This window comes from Chiroxiphia lanceolata, chromosome 14 (genome assembly GCF_009829145.1).
Source record: "Chiroxiphia lanceolata isolate bChiLan1 chromosome 14, bChiLan1.pri, whole genome shotgun sequence".
Taxonomy (NCBI): Eukaryota; Metazoa; Chordata; class Aves; order Passeriformes; family Pipridae; genus Chiroxiphia; species Chiroxiphia lanceolata.
Genome location: NC_045650.1, coordinates 13943828 through 13965526, shown reverse-complemented (window position 1 = coordinate 13965526; position 21699 = coordinate 13943828). Strand labels below are relative to the sequence as shown.

Here is a 21699-nt window from a genome sequence, read left to right as displayed (position 1 = left end):
ATTTGCCCCACTCAAAAGAGATCTTTTTCACTTGAATGTCATCTGTGAAGTTCTGGCCTGCAATGATCCAGAGACTAGGAACTACTAAGGAAATTGTCTCATTGAAAGGAAATAAAAAAATAAAACTCTCTCAGTCTTACATAGTTATTTGTCTAATTGATTAGTGGGACTTAAATGCAGTGCTGTGAAGCTTTTTGGATGACCAAAGGAGTGTGTTAATTTAAGCCAGTTGATGCCTCCAATTAGTACTTTTTCCTTTGTGTACAATTACAAATTGTTCTGTGCTAACATGGTTGTAGTTCAGGGCACAACAGTAATTTTCGTAGCATTAAAAATACTAGAATGTGTTTTCTGCTGGAGAGCTGCTCATTGTGTCATTGTTGTCTAGATGGAATGGGCCCTGGAGGGTCTCCAGGTATTCCAGGTGTGAAGGGTGAAGTGGGAGAACCAGGAAGAGCAACAATTGGATTACCAGGCCCTCCCGGCAGAGGTGGTTTACCGGGTCTGCCAGGAGCACCAGGATTGCCTGGTCCACCACGTATGTATATTTTTTAAATCTGTTTTTGTGTTGGATTCAGAGTGAAACTAGACAAATTTATATATTTAGTAAATCTTAAATATGACTGACACCTCTTTGTGATTGTGGCCCACTAACTTAAATATATCAGCAGCCACTCCTGTGAAGTAAGAAAATAGAGCTAATTATCGTTAAGACTGGTAGCCTGAGAGACTGAAGGTTATGTAAACACAATTTATGACACTTTGAAGTTCTAGGCTAGTCTCTTATTAGCTTAGGTAAAGAATAGACCATGACCTTATGAACACCTGAGGTAAATGTCTGTCTTGTGAGTAGGTATTTTGGGTACCAGGGGTCAGATAGGATGCCTGAAGAGACAGTTCTCAGATGTAATGAAATGTGATTTTATTTTTACATGTTCATTTGTATAGGTGGCCTGATTAATTAATTGTGCATTGTTTTATTTTCCTCAGAAGTTGAGTATTACATGAAAAGGGTTGATTTTACAAAACTTTGTGTTTTACCATTCTGCCATAAGCTGCGTTCAAACAGCCTGTTTTATTTTTGAGAGCCAACCTTTCAAAGCAGGACACGCGCCAGTGATGGAGCCAGTGAGCATGATCTGATGAAATGATTTTCTGTGCAGAAGAAATAAGTGGTCTCTTATCAATAACTGTTTGCTAGTCAAATCTGGCTCACTTTTCTGCAGAGTCTGTAAAGCTCTTGTAGCTGTGTTTAGCTGATGGTTGCAGTTTGTTTCCGTGGCACATCAGACGGTGCTGGTCAGCACTCAGTCTTGCTGTTGTCACTGAGGGGAAGGGTTTTCAGACAGTGTAGTTTTAGATTATGTGAGATCACTTTCCACTGCTGTTTCCGTCAACTTATGTTTCATTCTATTCAGCATATAAACAGATGTAGAAAATAATCCTGCAGTCATGAAGTGAGGGACAGGACAAGTCCCCTTAACCTTTTTGCCATTTAGTGTCTTTCCTGAGCTGCAGCCACTGAATGAGAAGCCATTTGCCCTTCTTTGTTCACAGTTTGGTGAGTTCTTTGGCCAACTAAGTCTGCCAAAAAGTGCAGGGGCAGAGCAGAGGAATGAAACTCTGTTGCATCCACGTTGCAAGAGCTTTTGCTTTTCTGTATGAGAAGCTGGAAGCAACCGTGGCAGAGGACTGCAACCCATGATACCAACCAAGTTCCACCTCCTTGTGTAACTTCCACAGTTGTGGTTTCATCCAGTGCCATTTCTGTCAGCTGCAAAAGTGACATTATAAGTCAGTAATGAGCTGGAAATCAGCCTTCTCATGGCTTTTCCTTGCCTTCTTTCTGCCTATAGGCCCTTCATTCTCCCCAGACATGATCCTGAGTGGAAGGATTGGGGCCCCAGGGGAGCCTGGACAAAGAGGGCTTCCAGGAGCTTTGGGTCCAAAGGGCTACAAAGGTAAATGACTCTTGTTTTGGGAGACCCTTTTAGCAGTCACTGGGCCTCAGAAATACATTTACACATGGTTAATATTCTAAGGGATGTGTCTTTATGACAAATCACAGGAGGTTGAGCTGGGTTAAAGGAGTCAACAGCCTTTACAATTTAGACAGAGTTGTGCTGAGCACTGCCAGTAAAATCCTATTTTTACTTCCTACTCTGCTCAGCCAAATAAGCTGATAAATATCTCATACCCAGAAAATTAGCTAAGTAAGTTATGCTTTAAAGCCATAAGATGCAGTGAGACCTAGAAATAAAATCTTTTTCATTGCTTTTGGCAATACAGGCTGTAAAGGACAGAGAAACTCAATTTTATTCTCTTCTGTGCTAAAATTTGTGAGACTTTGGGTCTTAGTGTTTGACAGAATTAGCAGCAAAAACCATTAGGATGCAGACACCACTGTGCTTGATGATTGTTTGAGTCCATGGCCAATTTCAGTTCAGGGAAATATAAAGATTCAGGTGAAGGTCATTGTAACCTACTGTGAGTGGGAGTATGGAATTGCTTTCTCTGACATATTAACTATCTCTAAAAAAACCAACAAGACTTCCCTAAAGCTCTCCTAAACCCATCTGTTTAGAAGGTTTATGTTGCACATGGTAATTTGGTGAGGGGCATTGCACAGAAATTGAACTGGAGAAAACCTGAGCTCCACTTGCTTGGCACTCTCATCACCTGAGCAGAGGAGGCATGAAATCAAATCATATGAGAATGGCTTTGTCTTAATTGAATCAAATACTCCTTTTGAAGCTCTTGCAACTGAAAAGGGTCTTTATCCAAATGAAACTGAGTTTGGAGTGTTGACTGTATTTTCCAGGAGAGGCAGGTGATTGTGCTTGTGATGGAGGAGTTACAAGAGCTGGTCTAAAAGGCATCTCAGGTCCACCAGGTCCATCGGGAAGCCCTGGTGTGCCTGGTGCCAAGGGCATTGGTGGAGACCCAGGCACTGTGGGTGCACCAGGACTGCGAGGCCCTCCGGTAAGGCAGGAAGAGTTTATATTGGTTGTCATGAATTAAAGGAGAAGAAGTGCCCATGTGCAATTGCTGGTGTTGAATGTAGTGAAAGCAGAACACATTTTTATTTTTTTCCATAATGTCTTCTATTTGTTTGGATTTAAAAAAAAAAAAGCAACCTAGAAACTGATCCGTGAAAAGAAGCTGAAAGTAGAGACAGCATCACCTATAAAAAATGGGAGAAGAAATGGTTCTTAAGTTCTGAGAACTGCACGTTCATCAGTCAAGAGAAAAACAGTAGCAGTTATTCACCCCAAGACTTCTTGGATGTGGACATACATGGTTTAGACCCAGGGCTCTTTCTAAGTGAGGGCTGGCTGGGGAAGCAGATGTACATGTGCATGGGGAGAAGATCTGAAAAATCAAACGGTGAGATCTTTCCACATCATTGCTCATAGCTGTAAAAACTGTGCACTGTAGATGCAGTCTGCCTCCTGACTGCTGGATGCTAATTACATCAGTGAGAGTTGAGCTGGGTGTTTTATCAAACAGCAACCATAACAAACAGGATTTTCCAAAGTGCTGAGCGTTGCTCATTGTAAGTATTTACTTTTGAAAATTGTAGTCCATGAAGATACCAATCTTTCAGCTTCAGAGTATCTTTATCAGTGTCAGTAAATGCAGCACACCAAGGAATAGGGAAGAAGATTCAGTACTTGGGTCCTGTTATATCATGAGTGATATAATGTTCCCAGATGCCATACAAGATTGCTGTCACTCTAGTGCTGGTTTGTCTTGCCATGTAAAGCTGTAGTGACAGGAGAAACAGTTGAAAATAATCAAACCACTTTTTTTTTTTTTTACCCAGTGCAACGTATACAATAGGAAACCCTTTGGAGATTCTTTCCCGCTCCAGTCATTTCCTCATATGACATTTTTAAGAAGCAAAGCCTTTTCTCTGTGTGTTCATATTCCTGGGTTTTTTTATCTTTTGGTGTGTAGGCTTCAGCTGGTCAGCAAGGTCTTCCAGGCCCTAAGGGAGAAAAAGGGGATCCATCCTATGCAACAGCCAAAGGTGCTCGTGGGGACCGTGGTGCGACAGCACCCAGAGGACCTTCAGGCATCCCGGGAACTCCTGGTAGGGATGGACTTCCAGGCTTGCCAGGCCCACCAGGCCCTCCAGTAAGTCCAAATTAATTTAGCAGCAGTGCTTCAAAACTGGAATAAGGAGCAGAGACAGTGGCCAGGCCTAGATAACTCGTCGTCATTAGCCCTGTGGTAAATCTCCAAATACATAAAAAGCTCAACATCCTGGAGCACAAATTTGTCTTTGTCAGGATTAATAATTGCCAATCCTTATACCTCTGGCTACCCAGTCAAAAGATAAACTTCAGTAGTGGGGTAGACCCTAATTCTGTTTTATATTGTGTCCTAAAACATAAAAGACACTGGGGGCATAACTACAAGGGAAATCTCGAAATAGAAAAATTGCACCAGAAACTTTTTAATTAAAAAGAAAATAAGTGTCTTTCAGTATATGAAATATTTGCATTTTGGCAAATAGAACATAAAATATTCTTTTGAATAGTCACTGATTTTTCCTGCATTTTAAAAAAAAGATAGATAATTTACAGTTGTTTCCGTATACCTTTCAAGGCTCATCTGAACCTTTGCACAACAAAACTCTTATGCACTTTTAAAAATTATATATCTTTGATTTTCAGCTGTAATTGTCTTTGCTGTGAACAGGGTGATGGTGGACTAGGTTTCCCAGGTGAAAAAGGACTGCCAGGACTACCTGGCTCCAAGGGCCATCGTGGAGAAATAGGTTCTCCTGGTGTTGGATATCCGGGTCCTAGTGGAGTTCGTGGACCGCCAGGTGACCCAGGACTGGATGGGTTTCCAGGACAAGCAGGTCTTCCAGGCCCTCCAGGTAGGTGTTGCTGGGTCTGCCCTTATCATGAAAAGGTGCAAAGCTGCAAGTCAAATGGCACTCGACTTACTGCTGTGCTTGTAGCCAGGCTAGAAGGTTGCATTAGGCTAAAGACTGCTCTTTAAATTAATTGAAACTGGTTTGTGGGCTCACCAACCTCACACAGCAGTCACAGCTTTCTCAAGTTGTCATGTTCAGGAGGACACAGATAATAAGCAACAAATACTCAAGCAGTGCTCAAATACGGAGAGTGTTAGGTGGACCTACTCACTGACTATTGCTGGAGAATCATTTTACACCAAAGGTAGTTCAGAAGAATGATGATATGAGGTTTTTTAGAAAGCACAGCCTACTTCATTGTCCAGATAAAAATAGTAACTCACTGATATCTGAGACGTCTTAATCAGTTTTCAGAACTATTACTGCTATTGAAATAAGAGCTCCACATTTTTTTAAAATTTGTAGTACATTGTATGAATGAACAGGTGTTGGTGAATAAGAGATTGTCACGACAGTCAGGTAAGGAGTTCAGTTTTGATTGGTGCAACCAGCTCTGGGCTGTGTTTGCTTCCTCAGGTACTACAGTTTGGCTTAGTTGGTGTGCCACTGTATGTACCTAAAGCATACCATAATGACAAGTGATAAAGTAAGTAAATATGGGTTTGATAATGCTTCATATATGATGTTTCATACTCAATCTCAAATTGAATTACATCTAAACATTTATGGAAAATGCTTTCATAACAAAATGACTACAGAGAACTAGTCTCAGTGTCTTGATTCCATGTCAGCCATTTAAATATAAATTAAGACAAGCAGTATTTTTTCTTTGTCACTGCTGATTTTCAGTGTATTTTTCATTCTGTGTGTACTTGGGCTTTTAGGTTTATAATTCTTTCAGTATCAATAATGCAGGATCAGTAATGGATTTGCAGGCATAGGTTTGTATATTGGTTTGCATAGGTTTGTATGTTGTAGCATAGGTTTCTGGACTGATAAGCTGATGTTCTGAGTTCAGAAAATTGGTGGTAAGACCAGTGCAGTGTGAGGAGTTGGCAGAGGACTCTCAAACCCAGAGGGAGGTGAGAGCCAGGCCAGAACAGTGCTGGGAAGGTTGCTGGCTATGCCGGATGCTGTATTACCTCACAGCAGTGTCATGCTGGGTTGTTGTTATGGGGTGAGGAGACAGCTAGCATTAATGTCCCCCAGGAACAGTCTGCATAAGCTTTTTTTCCAATTCAAGTCACATGCTAAATGCTAAAAGCTTTACTAATTCATAGCTATGAATGCTTACATCTTTGTTCAGTAAATTGTCTCTTAAAAAATCTGCTAAATTAAAATTACACTGTGAGATAAGTAAAAGTAAAATGCTCTGTGCATGATGTGAACTCCAGATATTCTGTGGAGCACATCAGAAAACAGCTTATTATGAATGCTACATCAAAGCTTTGGGAACAATAAGCAGTCCTTTGTAGAAGAGTATCTATAGTCAAAATATGTGGGAAAGTGTGAATAAGTCATTAGCCAGTTCAGTTTGCACCTCCATAGAGATGTGTAAGAAAACTTGTGAATGCATCATTCCCTCCGTACTAGGAAATAATTTACATACATTAGAAGAACCTTTGATGTAGGGAATTTCATCTAATATTGAAGAAATGTGGGTGGGTGAAAGAAATTTCTTATACTGTCCAGACTGAAAGGCCTGATCACAAAAATGTGGAGAGTGTCTGTGACCTACTGAAGTTACCATGTCAAAGACACCACTGAGGAATTTTGCTCAAGTTCATGTCACGTGCTGTAAAACAAGGTGAAACTGTCTTGCTTTGGAAATCTAACTCAGTGTTTTAAAAAAAGCTAGACTGGTATTATGAGATTACCCAAAAATGTTGGAATTGCCCATATTTCACTTTTATGCCTGACACGATGATTTCATAATTGTTTAATTTCCTTGATATTCAGATATTACTGTGTAAACTGTGATAAAGTAGAGTATTAAGCTGGGGACAGTGAAGTTTTGCTTATATAATTTTTGCAGCAAGACTTGCATACATAATTTTGCAAAACACACAAGGAAACAATCCTGTTTACATTTCAGTGACTCTCACATGAAATATCCATTGTTCAAGTATTCTACTGCTGACTAATAATATAAAATACAGAATGTGCTATTTTACAGAAGTGTCTTTGAAAAACTTGCACAAGACAGTTCTTAAGGCCATGTGAGGTGAATGGAACAGTATTAATTAAAACTACCCTTTCCAGGTCAGTTGTACCCAAAATGCTTGCTTTTTGGAAAATGTCATTCTTTATTGTACAATACGTGAAGAGGAAATGTCTCAGAGAAGTTCACTCACAGCCACTTGTGATGCCTCCTGTAAAAAGCATCTGGATATTAAATGTTCCTCTTCTGACCACCTGCCTGAAAGGAACTGTGTGCAACCTCAGTGTTCCTTTGTTTTAGGTATCACCTTGCCCTGCATAGTTCCTGGAGCATACGGGCCCCCAGGGACTCCCGGCTTTCCAGGACTGCCAGGTAGGGAGACAACTGATGTAATGCACTGGCTGACTACCAAGAAGCACTTATTCCTCAAGAAAGATAATACCTCCTAATTAATCCTCCTCCAAGTGGTAGTTTTTCCAGAGCATTAACTGGCAGAACAATGTCTTTTTTTTTTCCCAAGTAAGTAGGCTCAGATCTCCTGGAGTATCATAACGACTGCACCATTTTTTTCCCCTTCAAGTAGCCTCAGAACACGAACCCTCTGCTTCTGTGTTTATGTAGCTCATGAACAGCCATAGCTTTGAGACTTTGTTTAGCTTAAATTGTGTATCCAGCAAGGGTATCCAGCATCAACTTTGCAGAAAAGATCTGAACCTGTTTTCTTGCGCTGCTGTTTTTGTCTTCCGTTATTTATTTGTTAGTATTATTAATTAATATATTTTTACCCTTAGGTCCCAAAGGCAGCAAAGGCTTTTCTGGCATTCCAGGCCAACCTGGATTACATGGATCTAAAGGACAGCCAGGGTCTCCAGGAATAATGGGCTTGCAAGGGGAACCTGGTAAGAGGGAATTTACTGGTGTGACTTTCTATCACCAGTTACTGTTTCTAATTCAGTACTGAAACATTCTGCAACTTTTCAAGCAACTTTTTCTTGCATAGAATTTTTTTAAATGTTGGTTTTGTTCAAGATGCTAGTGGAAGCAGCTATTCTGTGCTTCTGCTGAGTGTCTTTTACTGGTTTTCTCTTGAAGGTTTCCCTGGACCTCGAGGAGACCAAGGGTCACAAGGACTTCCAGGACTGGATGGAACAGATGGTTTGCCTGGGAAAATGGGTGCTTCAGGCTTAGCTGGAATAAAAGGAGCTCCTGGAGATGTATTTGGTGCTGAGAGTGGAGCCCTGGGAGAGCGTGGCCGACCTGGACTCCCAGGTGATAAAGGGCTGACAGGTGATATTGGATTTCCAGGACCAAAAGGTGAGCACTGATACTGCTTGTATCTGGAAACATCAAACTATTTGCCTTCAAAGATCTTTTCCAATCTTCTTAAGACACTGCAGCTCCTCAGAGCTGCTGACAGATGGTAATTTGCTGGTTTTCTCTTAGAATCTAATGCAACTGAAAGGTTTTTACTGAAACTCGCTTTTTAATTAAAATTGTGAATTTTGCTTTATTTGTTCTGTAACCTCACATCTCTCTGTTTCCAGGGCTAGATGGAAGACCAGGCCTCCTGGGTATTAAAGGTGAACAGGGTCATCCAGGATATTCAGGTGTCCCTGGATTGCGGGGACCTCCTGGCCCTGGAGGTCCTTTTGGCATTAAGGGAAAACCAGGACCCTTGGGGTCAGCTGGCCTTCCAGGAGCACCAGGTATGTAATGTTTTCAAGTGCAGACAACTAACTGGGCTGAACTCTGCAATGTTGAAGGAGTGTGGGAGAGATTTGGCATTTTCTAGGAGTGAGTTCCTACCCCTGGTTAGGGATAACAGAGTGCAGATTTTGAGGCTGTTGCCTTGGACTCTGGGCAGCTCCTGCCTAAAAATGTTGCCCCAACGTTGTAGAAAGCATAGCAGAAAGAAGAAAGCATCTTAAATGTCTTGATATTTTTAACATCTTTACTCTTACATGCTGGCTGTATCATTGACTAATCTTCATTTACCATTTTCATGACAATTAATTTCTAATATGTGTGGTTGCTTGAAATGTGACTTAGATCAAAAAATTATCGGCTTTCTCAGAACAATCACTTGTCTTCTCTGTCTTTCTCTTCACTGGGGCAGGAGATAAATATATTTTCCTTCACTGAAAGGGAAAAAAACCCAGCTTTTGAGTATAGGAGTATCTCTCAAGCTGCAAAGAACTAAAGTGTTTTGTAACAGTGTGTGCGAAACTGGAGAACCAAGCAAAGAGAGACCTGGGAATTGGTAGATAATGGTCTAGGACATGACTCTGGCATGCAACACTGCTGTTCTGATATGTAGAATGACAGGGCTGGAGCACAGTAGCAACAAATGAATGAAAGCAGGAACATAATTTGAGATGAAAATCATAGAGTTTTTAATTTTTTTAAAATTTTAATATTAGCATTCCTTCTGCCTCTCTGCTATTTTACATTTATGGTCTGTATGCCACATATGACTTTTCTTCAACTGTTTTTTAAAAGCCTCCCATTGCCAGGATGATAAACTCCAAATAATCAAGTTTTTTTTGCAGCTGTTGTCTCTCTGAATCATTAATTTCTTTTGTATCCTTGTTCTTTCTGTTTACATATTTTGTTGGTTTTTTCCTTCACCATGTTTCTATTCCATTTATCATCAACTCTCCATTTCTGATGTCACACTGTTTGGTTATGGGTTCTTCACATAGGCTGTCAAGGTGAGAAAATGCAGTGTAGCATAAAAGCTCATGGACTAACAACCCAGCTTTTAATGCTACAAGAATTGCATTGACCGTAGGTGATACCCCTTATCATTGCTAATCAAACCAGAGGGCGAAGAACCATTGTAAGGAGAATGCTCAGACAGTAACAAAGCTTCAAGCCTATAAGGAAATCCTTAATATGCAGAGATTTTAAGTGTGTGTATTTCCTTTGTCTTCTTAAATAAGGCAGCCCTCTCATCTTCTGCTTCAAAAAATACAGGGTTGTAGCTTAGAAGATTACAAGAAAGTATAACAAAACTTGAATATTGGGTACTACTGCTGCAAGTGCCATTTTTCAGAAGCCACCTGATTTTTTTTCCTTCTCTTCATTCCTTTGAATCTGAGCATTCTGTTTTCAGTGGTTTGAGCCTTTATTTAAAATTGTAAACTGTTACAAAGCTTCAGCTAGAAACATTTAGAGGCAAAACAGTGCATATGGTGTTGGTTTTGTGACAGCACAATCAGCTTGTTCCTTTAGTGAGCAATTTGCTCTTGAGTAACTACCAAGGTGGAAAAGAAACTTGTGAAAACAAGCCTCTCCAGTTGATGTCTGGTTCACCCAGAGGCTGGGGTAGGTAGCAGAAGCTGACATTAATGGTGCTCCCCATTCTATTTTGGCTGCCTTGATGATAAAGGTAAGGCTGTGCACTACAGGTTAGTGGTCAAAAATGGACACATCATAAGGGGTTTCACTCTTGCCAGTTGTGTAGTGTTGTAGGCAGTAACCCTCTTCATAGGTATTTTATTATTAGATGACTAATGCTTTTGCAATTCTAAGCTTTCTGCCTTCTAGTAGGCTGCATGTGCCATAAGGTCCATTTGTCATTAAAAACAACGCTGTGTTTAAAGAGCTTGGGAAGCTGCCACAAATTGTCCTGGTGTTTGTGCAAAATACTCTATTGAGTTCTTTCTTCTATTGATTCAGGGCTTCCTGGAGTCAAAGGTGTGATGGGGGATGTAGGTCCACAAGGCCCTGCTGGTATGAAAGGCTTCCCAGGTCTTGATGGTGCTCCAGGATCTCCTGGGGAAAGAGGATTTGTGGGGCCACCTGGACCTTTTGGTCAAGATGGACATCCAGGTTTCTCTGGGCCAAAAGGTACGTGTTTCAGTCTTGAGATTACTGTGCCCACAAAAAATAACCTTGTTAATAGTGATTTCAGGCACAACTTGTCAGAAGAGAATGAATTCCCAACTAGTGTTGGACTGCATTTGTTTTGCTGCTGAGTTATGAATTATGGATTTAATTATCAAATAATGGTTGTAAGGAAATCTGTCTTAAAGGTCTTGTGGACAAAGGATTGTGTAAATCAAGACAGAAAGGCAAGAAAGATGAAGAAATTATGAGCAGTGAATGAAATCTATAGAAAAAAAGGAGAAAATGAAGAACAAATCAAATGGGAAGTTAAACTTTACAGTCTGTGTGGTCATTAAGCAGCAACACAGTAGCTGATTACTTGCAGAATTCTGGTTATTTTAGGCAGAAAGCAACAGAGCTATGGATCTGCACATTGCTCTCTAATAAGTTGATTGGGTTTGCTCTGCAGTGAAAGCAGGACCAGGCTCTCAAAGGTGAACTGAAAAGTGCTGGTTGAAAGCATCATGGATGGAGATCTGGGAAAGAAGTGGCAGTGCTGTGCTTGTGCCATGAAGTTTGACTACTCAGATTTGGGTGCCTGGCCAGACCCAGACAGCCTTTACCTGCCACCTAGGTGGGTTTGCAGTGTACCAGGAGAGACTAATATTCTCTTTCTATTTCTCAACATTTCTATACAGGTGAGAAAGGATCTTCTGGCCTCCTTGGTTTTCCTGGCATGCCAGGCCTGCCTGGTGTCCCTGGAGTGAATGGGTTTAAAGGAGCTCTTGGCACAGCTGGAGGAAAAGGAAGCCCTGGAGTTGTGGGACTTCAAGGTCAAAAAGGTGAGAAACAGCTGAAATGGTTTTTCTGGATGTGCAGCAGAGGGACTTGGGAGGCTGTTCTGAGACATCTGGTATCTTGTTTCTAGCTCTTTTCTTCCTTGTGAAATGCTTTGGCCTGTTTGACAAAGATGCTGAGCACTTACTGATGAATTCACATCAGGAGGCATGGAAATTCTGTTTTTATCTGTGGGCTTCTAGTGCTATGACCTTTCTCTGCTAGGTTATTTTGCAAGATTTCCTGACTTTTTATTTCTTCAGGTGACAGAGGTGATATAGGTCCACCAGGTCTTCCTGTTCTTGGGCCTTCAGAACAAGCACTGCAAATCAAAGGAGACAAAGGAGATCCTGGATTAGCTGGACTTGGAGGATTCCCTGGTCCCAGAGGTATTTCACAACATTGCAGTTAGTTGCTAGTGTCAGTTGTTCAGTAATTGGGCTTGTTGTCAGTGGAGCATGGTCTGTCCTTCTGACAGTGCCTGCAATATTACTGTTTTCTGTTCTGCCATTCCCATTCAGCAAGATTTGCATATGGCAATTCTGAATTTTGAGAAAACAGTCTTCCTTTGAAACTCTGTTCTGCAGATCTAATGCCAGGTCTTCTGTATTATTAACTGAAATTACACTCTTCTGTATAACCCAGGTGATAAAGGAGTCCCAGGAAGCCGTGGGCAGCCTGGTCTCCCTGGTCCAGTTGGGTCAGCAAGCAAAGAGAGAGGTCTTCATGGTGATCCAGGCTTCCCTGGCCCACCTGGACAATCTGGGCTGCCAGGGCAGAAGGGTGCACATGGTATCATGGGATTTCCAGGAATGCCAGGAGAGAGGGTAAATACCTTCTTAAGTATCTTCATCTTCTCTGATGCTCTTAGGAGAATCCTGTGTTCTAATTGGTGCTTCTGTAGCAAAGCAGCAGAAGCTGGCAGGATTTTTCCTTACAAAACTTCCAGATTGTTTTTGTTTGGCTCATACTGTTAAATGACACTTTAGTAGTGTCATTTAATTATTACTATTAATTATTATTACAAATGTAGTATTTCTTCCTACACATTTGTGTTCTGTTATCCCACATAACCCAGACTGGGGTCAGCAATAATACAAAAAGCAAAGGCTCATTTTAGTTGGGTTTTTTTCAGGGTTCAGATGGCATCACAGGAATACTTGGATTCCCTGGACCTATTGGCCTCCCTGGTCCAAAGGGTAAGAAATCTTTCACAGTGTACATGGTCTTTCAGGATACACAGTCCTAATACTAATGACATAAAAGAATGTGTTCTGAAGTGTCCATTGCTCTCCAGTGACTGGCTCAGAAGTACATGTCCCCTTGTAAGGGACTTCATTCAGACAAGACCCATCCTAAGTATTCAATGGAATACTTTATATTCCATTGAAAGTTTGGCCACAGCACCATGTGAACCATGTTGGACAGTGCAAGAGTCACCTTTTCTCTCATTTCCTCACATCAAAAGTGTGAAGTGCAGCATGCTGTGGAATTACCTGCAAATGTCTGTCTAATGCATTTGCATGAGTGGAGCTGCATCCATTGCTGGTTATAAGTGTTTTCAGACTCAGGTGCATCACTTGCTATTGTCTTTGTTTGCTCCATGAATTTGAAGTTTAGCAAGGTTTATTTTCATAAACAGGGTCATTGAGGAGCTCTGGAAACCTCTGTCCATAATCATTTACAGAATGGTCTTCCCTTTCTTTTCCAGGTGACCAGGGAGAGTCTGTTGGTGTTCCTGGCATTGCTGGAGCAAAAGGAGAGCGAGGGGACCCAGGGTTCCCAGGTAAAATAGACCTAGATTGCTCACTTGAAGAGCAAAATTCTAGAGACTGAACAGGATGGCACTGCCAAATTTGGGTATTTTTGTAATCTATGAATTTAAATACTTTAGCCCTCTCCTGGAAGTGAGATCTGAGGAGTCTGGAATCCAGGTGGGGCACAAATCTGGATGATAATGAACATGTCTAAGACCAGCCCAGTTCTAATGCTGAGTCCACTTCACTTCTTGAGGAGGAACTTGTGAACTTGCACTGATATTTGGCATCCTGGGAGTCCAGCCCAGGGCCCAGACAATGGCTAAGCAGACACAAGTGCTGCAATCTCAACATATCACATTTCTCACCCTCTTCACACCTTCCTCCAGTCTGACTTGTGCCGTATGATTTTATACTTTCAGGAGAGAGAGGGAGAGAAGGACTCAAGGGTGAACCAGGCTACCCAGGAAACACTGGGGTGAATGGACCCAAAGGCAGCCCAGGAGATCTTGGCCAAGAAGGGCCAGCAGGTACTGGACTAGGCCTCTTCAGTTCTGCAGCTCGTGGTGTGACCGGAACAACCTCATCTTGATGTTTCCTTAGCCCTGTTTGGTCTGTCTCAGCTGAGGCTTAAACAGGAAGGTTGGCAAGGAGATGGGAATTTTCTTTGACATTAGTGTAAGGGGTCACCTTGTCCTGTCAGTCAAATATGGTGAATCCTGCACGATTGAAACCTAAAGGAATTCCATTAACAAATAGGAAAGACCTTCATTAGATACAAGCAGTAGCAGCTTCTTCACAGCTCTTTCATCTCAATACTTCTGTTTGCTCCCTCTCTAGAGCCAAACCTACCCAGAAGGACAGCTATAAGTGTCTTTGGGTTGTGGGGTATCTAGCAGGTAGATTCCCAAATAGTTATCAAGATTAAGGGTTGGGCAACAGTGGAAGTTGTTATTGAAATATTTTATTTGAAAAACAGTTTAGTTGTGTCGTATGTGAACTGTTTCAGTGTGTCACTTAGTGGATGATAAAGAATGTCATTGCTATGATTAAAATAAAGAGCTATCAAATATGATGTGTGTGCTAGTAGTGGTAGTGAGGAAGGATTTGGATCTGGTTTTGCTTTATTTAAATAGTAGTTTATTCATCCAGCCTAGCAGTCAAGTGCAGGAACAGAAGCTGTAGGATGGAGCTGTTTCAGCCTGGATGTGATGTATAGTACAGAAATACTTTTCTGCTTGCTTTAGGGATCCCTGGAAATGCTGGGCTGAGAGGAGTCCCTGGGCCACCAGGACCTCCAGGACAGCCGGGATCCGTTGGATTCCCTGGAGCTCGCGGAGCAGCAGGACCTAAAGGTATATCTGGAGCCCGCAGATGGTGGGAGAAGTTGGGTCAGAAAACCAGTGTTTTGGCCAAGTTTATCACAGCAGGCAGGCAGCACTGGTGTGTGGGCCAGCTGTGCGTGGGAAATCAGCTCTGCTCTTGGCAGTGCTGTGCAGGCACCAGCTGCTAGAAACGAGCAGAGGAGTGGTTAGAGAAGGAGGGGCTCTTGCTTGATCTGAATCACTGATGGGTGTTCGCTGAGAGTAAAACTGGTGAGAGCAGTGGGAAGAGTTTCCAGGAAGGGGGCTTGTGTGAAGGAAAACTTTGCATCCTGTGTTCCCCTGTATGTCAGGTTTCCTTAGGCATTGTATTCTCCATGGAGCATCTTATGCATTTCCATCTAACTAGATTGTTTGGTAATTTGTTCAGTTACGTGTTCCCATTGTCTCCTCAGGGTTTCATGGATTTCCAGGTTTAAATGGTCTGAATGGCTTGCAAGGCACTAAAGGGTCTCCTGGAACACCAGGTAAAGGAAATGTGTAGTGGAAGTGTCATATCTGGGTAAATGCATACACTGCTCCATCATGAGAGCAGTGTTTCCCACAAAATTCCCCTATTTCACCCAGTTCTGGATTTAATTATGACCTGAAAAAAAGACCTCAGGATACTGAATGTGCATGAACAAATTCTTCTATGTCAGTAAGAACAGGATGCAGCCTGTGGAGCTGAGGAGGCTTTTCTGGTGATGGTTCTCCTTGAATTCCTGAAGGACTATGTCACTGCTGGAAAACTGATGGAGTGAAATCATAAAACTGTTCCATTTCTAATGGATGTTTGATTTGAGCAGGGCAGCTTGCTTTGAGCTGGGCTTAGTGTTGAAATGTTTCTGTACTGCTTTTCAGAGCCCTCCATTATATGGAGCTCAAGGAAGGCATCAGTGAAATCAGAAGCTGATTTCTTTGATTATATTCCAGATTCTGCTTGTAGGAAGCTTTTGCTGGATTTTTTTACTTCTTTTTGATCATATGAAATAGAATATGGTTCTATTTTACAAACATCACTAAATGTAAAGAAGTGGAGAAAGGCCTTACCAAAAAGACTTGTTTAGTTACAAATCTCCTTTTTTATCTTGTAAAGTATCACTTACAATTTGTGGCAGCTGTTTTGTGCATGAAAATGGACAGTCTTCATGTGTGAAACTCAAATGATAACCTGTGTTTTCTTTGTTTAAAATATTCTCTATCAAAAGGTAATGATTTACAGCATATTTCATTTACAGCATAATCCCTCCACAATTTTCCTGAGGGAGCTGCTTAGTGTTTACTCAGGGTAACATGCTGAACATCTCCCTGCAGCTTTTCCTGGGAGCCTCTGCCCTGCCCTGCTTGTGCCTGTGTGCCCTCTGCAGCAGCCTGTGCAAGCTGAGCTCTCTGTTTTGGAGCATGAAGTCCACGAGGTTATTTAAAGACCAAAAGCTTGAATTTACGTTGTGTCCTCTTGGAAGACACACCATACAGGCTGGCAGGCAAATCCTGTCACAGGACTGTGGTTTTCCCTTTCTTGTGCAAGAGCTTGTGGGAAGACCAGAACAGTCACATGCTTCTCTCTCAGCATCTCACAGATTGTATAAATTCACTCTGCACAACCAGAGTAGCACGTGAGGCACCACTTCTCTTTCAGTTGCTCTACTGAAAACAGTAGAGGCAGTAGTAAATGGCTAACACTTACTTTGTGTAATAATTTAACTGCTATTAGACAATTTGAATAGGCTCTCTTATCTTTGTGAACCATGTTTATTCAGGTCTGAGTGAACCTGGACTGAAAGGACCTGCAGGTCTCCCAGGTACAAAGGGTGAAGAAGGTTCTCCAGGCCTGGGTAGAGGAGCTGTAGGATTTCCTGGACCAAAAGGCTCAGCAGGAGACATGGGTAAATACTGATGTTCTGTAAGCAAGATGTAGTGCAGCTGCAATTAATGGGTTGCATGGTCAGCAGAATTACCAAAGAGAACTCCTGAAGCCACAAAGGGGGTTAGAAGTTTGACTGATAAATGTTAATTCTGTGATGTGGCCCTTTATTTGAGAAACAGTCTTAAAGTTCTATACCTCTCCTGAACAGCACAATGTGTTATTTTTCCCCTCGTGTAGTGAGATGTCTCTTTGTTCTCCTCAATAAAAATGCTTCTCAGCCACTACTTCTGTCCATGTCTGAAATCCATGAAGAACTTTGGCTACTCTCTCACTTTGTATTTCTTATTCTAGGTCCCCCTGGTCCTATGGGACTGCCTGGCTTGCCAGGAACACCTGGAGCTTCTCTTCCTTCTGATATACGTGGGAGACCTGGAGATGCTGGCCACCCAGGAACTGATGGGAGTCCAGGTGTGTGTGTAGTTTGAAAGTTTTGTCATGATGGCATTGGTACCCATTCAGTACCTCACAGCCTTGTTGGGGAGGCTGAGACTTTTCCCTGGCCAAAGATTTGAAGCCACGGCTCTCCTTCTCCTAGGGAATTTCTGAGTCACCAGGAGCTGCCATGTAGGGGAAGGGTTACTCTCAGACCCAGAATTTGAATCTAGATTACTGTGGTTAAGAGGATTAAAGAGTTTGAGACCTAAGTTGGATATAAGCAGGTGAGGTCTGGTTCCTTTCCTTTGGGAGGATGACACCCTTGGAAATGTAGTCACCCAAACAATGATTGTCCTCTAGAAAGACACGCTGAGGGTAGCCCCAGCATTTACTTTGCCCCAGAAATAGATTTTGCTAATTAACTCTGTTGTCTCTAGGTTTTCCAGGTCTACCAGGACCACGAGGGCCCCCTGGCCCAGCTTCTGACCAAGGTGACACAGGCAATCCAGGTTTCCCTGGTGTTCTCGGCTTGCGAGGCATTAAGGGTGATGTGGGACTCACTGGTCCAGTTGGACTCCCTGGAGCATCTGGATTCAAAGGTAATCTTGCCTTGAAAGGATCTGGGTGTGGTTTGGCAGATGTCATCTCCCCAGCACGAATGGCTGTTGGGTGGTTAGTGTGGCCTCATTCAGGTGTAACAGCTGAGTTTGATGTCTAAATGTCTAAATCTTCCCTTTTGGCTCATTCAGGTTTTACCTACTGACTCTAAAAGCAGCAAAGCGAGGCCAGCTCCAGGTGCTCTTTGGTGTGCCCCAAATGCTTTTTTTCTCTTACCTTTGGTGGCTTTTTTTCTGAGTAGATGGTGTCCACCTGCAATGGCACTGTGCTTGTCACCACAGTTACCCCCTTGCCTATGCTCTTTAGGCAAAGACTGGAGATGCTGTTTCATCCCACCTGTCCTGTATGCTCAGAGGCATTAGTGTGGTGGATTTAGGTCTCCACAAGAGCCTAAGAGGATTGTAGGAGTTAAAAGATGTTCTGGGCTAAGGCAGGGAACATGTTGCTCTCCTTGGTTTGTACCAAAGGAGGCTAAAGGGCAGCTGCCCACAAGATCTTCAGGAACAAGGTTTCAGAGAAATCACAGAGCTCAAAAGCCAGGAAAGGATGGAGAACCATTGCCAGATGAAGACCTGCTGTCTTTGTAGGCTGTCAGATCCACAGGCCTCTGTGCTGTGCACAGTGATGGATTCCAAATAGAAAAGATGTGTTCTCCCCACACACTGTCCCTGGGTTACCCAAAGAACAGGAAGAGTACTTTCAATAAAGTGTAATTAGGTAACAGTGGAAATTCTTGTCTTGAGGCTCTTCAGCCATTCTGGATGTCAGAATGGGCACAGATTTCCTTAAGGGTTGTGCTCCCCTCCATCTCAGAGCCAAAATGCTGTTGCTGCCACCAGTGTGTTTCCCAGAGCCCCAGCTGTGGGTCGGAATCAGGAGCCTGTGCTCAGTCCCTGAGCCTTCAGCTGTGTGTCCTTGCAGGTGTAAGAGGTGAGCCTGGCCTTATGGGGATGCCAGGGAAAGATGGGCCTCCGGGGGATCCTGGTTATGCTGGGCTGAAAGGTGAAATGGGCCGTCGAGGTGAGTGCTGGAGGATTTAAAAACCTGCAATTTATTGCACATGTGCTGGGGAGGATTTCAGAGCCCCCTTAATGGGCTTATTTGGGAGACTTAGTTTTTTAGAGATTGAAGTAAGTTAGAACTTGACATAATTTTTACAAGATCCCCAGTGCTGATGTACAAAGGTGATTTTAATTTCTCATTCTTCTCCTTTGTATCAGGATTAGCACCAAAACTGTGATTTTTTTTTTTTTTGTGGGGGGGTATTTACACTGTCCTTTGCCCCATGTGCAGGTCTCCCTGGCAGACCAGGGGCTCCAGGAATAACCCCACAGCCAGAAGAAGTCACAGCCCCTAAAGGCTTACCTGGTCTGCCAGGAATTGATGGTGTCCCTGGCTTTGATGGAGATCCTGGACTCCAGGGCCCAGCTGGAAAACCAGGTAAAAAGTACACTCAGATCACCAAAATGTAGCAGTCTGTGATGCAGCTGATACAATACCAGGTTCTAGCAAGTGGAGTGGTCATGAAAATGATTCACCACTAGGAATTACTTGAATTGTCAACAGAATAGAGTAAGTGGGGAAGTGCTGTGAGCTTCAGCCTGTAGTCCTGAGGTTTGTATTGTTAAGCAAAGCAACTTTGGTGGGTCTGGCACCCCTTGGCTCTCCAAGGCCCCACAAGTCACTTTCTCAGCGCTGCCATTTAGGTGATTTTTAAATGTTAATATTCTCTTTTACTGAAACCTGAGTCTTAGGTCTGATGTAGCTTCAGGCTGAAGTCAGTGGCTTATCCGAGGTCTCAGTGCTGCATTTTCAGCTGTATGTAATATTCAGCTGCACTTCTCAATCCTTTAAGAGACAGTTAGATCAGGTGGAGTCCCTTATGGAGGTGGTTGGTTGTAACCTCAGCTAGTGAAGAGTGAGCTCTCAGCATGGCTGCTGACAACCTATTTCCCTTCTGGAAAATGATTGTAGGAGTGAAGGCGTTAGTATGGGGAAATAATTATATTAATAATTCTATTGTGTTTCAGGTGCAAAAGGTCTGCCAGGAAGATCTGGTTTGAAAGGACGTGATGGCTTACCTGGAACACCTGGCATAGCTGGGGATCCAGGAGCTCCAGGTGCCCCAGGACCACAGGGATTTGAAGGTAATTTTATGATATGGGGAGCACAGATCAAAAAGAAGCAATCAGTAGAATTCTGTCTCAGGTTCTGCAATAGCCAATTACCTTAGGAAGACCAGAAGATGTCAGTGATCTGCTTTGCAATGAAGGAAATCTAGTCTTCAGTGAGGAAAGTTCTGTCACATGTCATTGTTGATGTCACTGCTGGTGTTTCCCTAGGTACAATTCTGAACACCTTTTGGTTTTAGTGTTTTGTGGATATGGGAATCATCTTGAAGATGTAAAAGAGGGATATAGTATTCACAGTGACCACAGCTGTGAGGGCTGGACAGTAGAGGACAAAAGGCACAATGAGAAAGAGAAGAATATTATCCTGGAGAGCACTATAGCAAAAATGAATCCATTAGCTTTTCGTTGGTGCTTTGAGATCCTCAGAATTACTGTACTGTGAGATACACGTTGTTGGGCAAAGAAAATTAAATTAGGTAGGGAATGGGTGGGTGCTGCTGTGAAATGACTGCTTTTGGAACTGATAAATAGTCTATTTATTCATATAACTACCATCAAAATTTGGGATTGTCATTGTACAAGATGGACATAAACACAATAACAGCAGTGCCAAGGTGGGGTATAGGGCCAGCTGATGTCCACACTGGTTACTAGTAACAGTGACTCCTTTTCTGTCTCCTAGGTGTTGCTGGGAAGCCGGGCTCGCTTGGTTTGCCAGGAATGCCTGGTCGCAGCGTGGGTGTTGGATACACTTTAGTGAAGCACAGTCAGTCAGACCAAATCCCACCGTGTCCCATAGGAATGAATAAGCTCTGGGATGGCTACAGCCTATTGTACGTGGAGGGGCAGGAAAAGGCACACAACCAGGATCTCGGTGAGTTGACAGAGTTCTCTTAGGCATAAACAAAGGAACAATCCTCACTGGTAGCACAGAGGGCTGTAGCAGAGGTGGTGGCAGCCTGCTTGGCCTGGATCTGTACTGGGAGAGCATCACTCGTGCCCTCCTCCACCACGAATGTGGTGTGTGTGAGTTGGAGAGTTTGGTCGATGCCTGCTCTGACCACTTCTCCAATTGTTCCAGGTTTTGCTGGCTCGTGTTTGCCTCGCTTCAGCACCATGCCTTTCATTTACTGCAACATCAACGAGGTGTGCTACTATGCCAGCCGAAATGACAAGTCCTACTGGCTCTCCACCACTGCTCCCATCCCCATGATGCCGGTGGACAGCGTCCAGATCCCGCAGTACATCAGTCGTTGCTCCGTATGCGAAGCACCTTCCCAGGCTGTGGCTGTGCACAGCCAGGACATCACCATCCCACAGTGTCCCCTGGGCTGGCGCAGCCTATGGATAGGATACTCCTTCCTTATGGTGAGGATACTACTGCTAATGCAAAGGCAGCTGTAAACATTTCTAGATCTCCTCTTGATGAGGTCGCTGAGGCTCTATTCTATGAGTTACTTACAGGAACCTGAAGCCTCATCTCTTCTTGCCCCAGTGCATTTCTTCTTTATCAGCTGAGGTGCTATAGCTCTGGAAGTTTGTTCTGTTTAGCACCTGATCAGGTTTGGTGGTAACACTGCTGCCTTAGTTCTGTACTGCCACAGATATTCTTTGTTTTTCATGCCTTTAAATGTGGAAATGCCAATTAAGTTACAGTATTGACTTAATCCTCTCTCTCAGTGGAAAAAGTTTTCCATTGCACTCTCCTAGAGGCTCATTAGTGTAAGACTGTTAGGAAAACATGATGTCAGCGTTATTGTTTCCAAATGTTCCCAACTTTCAAGTGAAAAGCTGGTTTGCCATTAT

General features: G+C 42.9%; 1 protein-coding gene across 3 annotated transcripts in view; it reads left to right on the top strand.

The window, feature by feature from the left end:
• COL4A6 (collagen type IV alpha 6 chain) overlaps nt 1–21699 on the top strand; it is a 115545-nt gene that overhangs the window by 91159 nt on the left and 2687 nt on the right. For 2 of the 3 annotated variants that reach the window (XM_032701778.1, XM_032701780.1), the window contains 27 exons: nt 389–538; nt 1857–1961; nt 2822–2982; nt 3961–4140; nt 4708–4891; nt 7353–7424; nt 7844–7951; nt 8145–8366; nt 8597–8758; nt 9755–9763; nt 10734–10904; nt 11582–11725; nt 11984–12109; nt 12366–12547; nt 12856–12919; nt 13432–13506; nt 13900–14007; nt 14725–14832; nt 15255–15326; nt 16602–16727; nt 17060–17176; nt 17581–17742; nt 18683–18781; nt 19055–19201; nt 19792–19908; nt 20576–20767; nt 20975–21261. In XM_032701778.1, coding sequence (XP_032557669.1) covers nt 389–538; nt 1857–1961; nt 2822–2982; nt 3961–4140; nt 4708–4891; nt 7353–7424; nt 7844–7951; nt 8145–8366; nt 8597–8758; nt 9755–9763; nt 10734–10904; nt 11582–11725; nt 11984–12109; nt 12366–12547; nt 12856–12919; nt 13432–13506; nt 13900–14007; nt 14725–14832; nt 15255–15326; nt 16602–16727; nt 17060–17176; nt 17581–17742; nt 18683–18781; nt 19055–19201; nt 19792–19908; nt 20576–20767; nt 20975–21261 — 3650 coding nt within the window. The remainder of the gene's footprint in view (nt 1–388; nt 539–1856; nt 1962–2821; nt 2983–3960; nt 4141–4707; nt 4892–7352; nt 7425–7843; nt 7952–8144; nt 8367–8596; nt 8759–9754; nt 9764–10733; nt 10905–11581; nt 11726–11983; nt 12110–12365; nt 12548–12855; nt 12920–13431; nt 13507–13899; nt 14008–14724; nt 14833–15254; nt 15327–16601; nt 16728–17059; nt 17177–17580; nt 17743–18682; nt 18782–19054; nt 19202–19791; nt 19909–20575; nt 20768–20974; nt 21262–21699) is intronic. The other variant, XM_032701779.1, reaches the window with a different exon arrangement.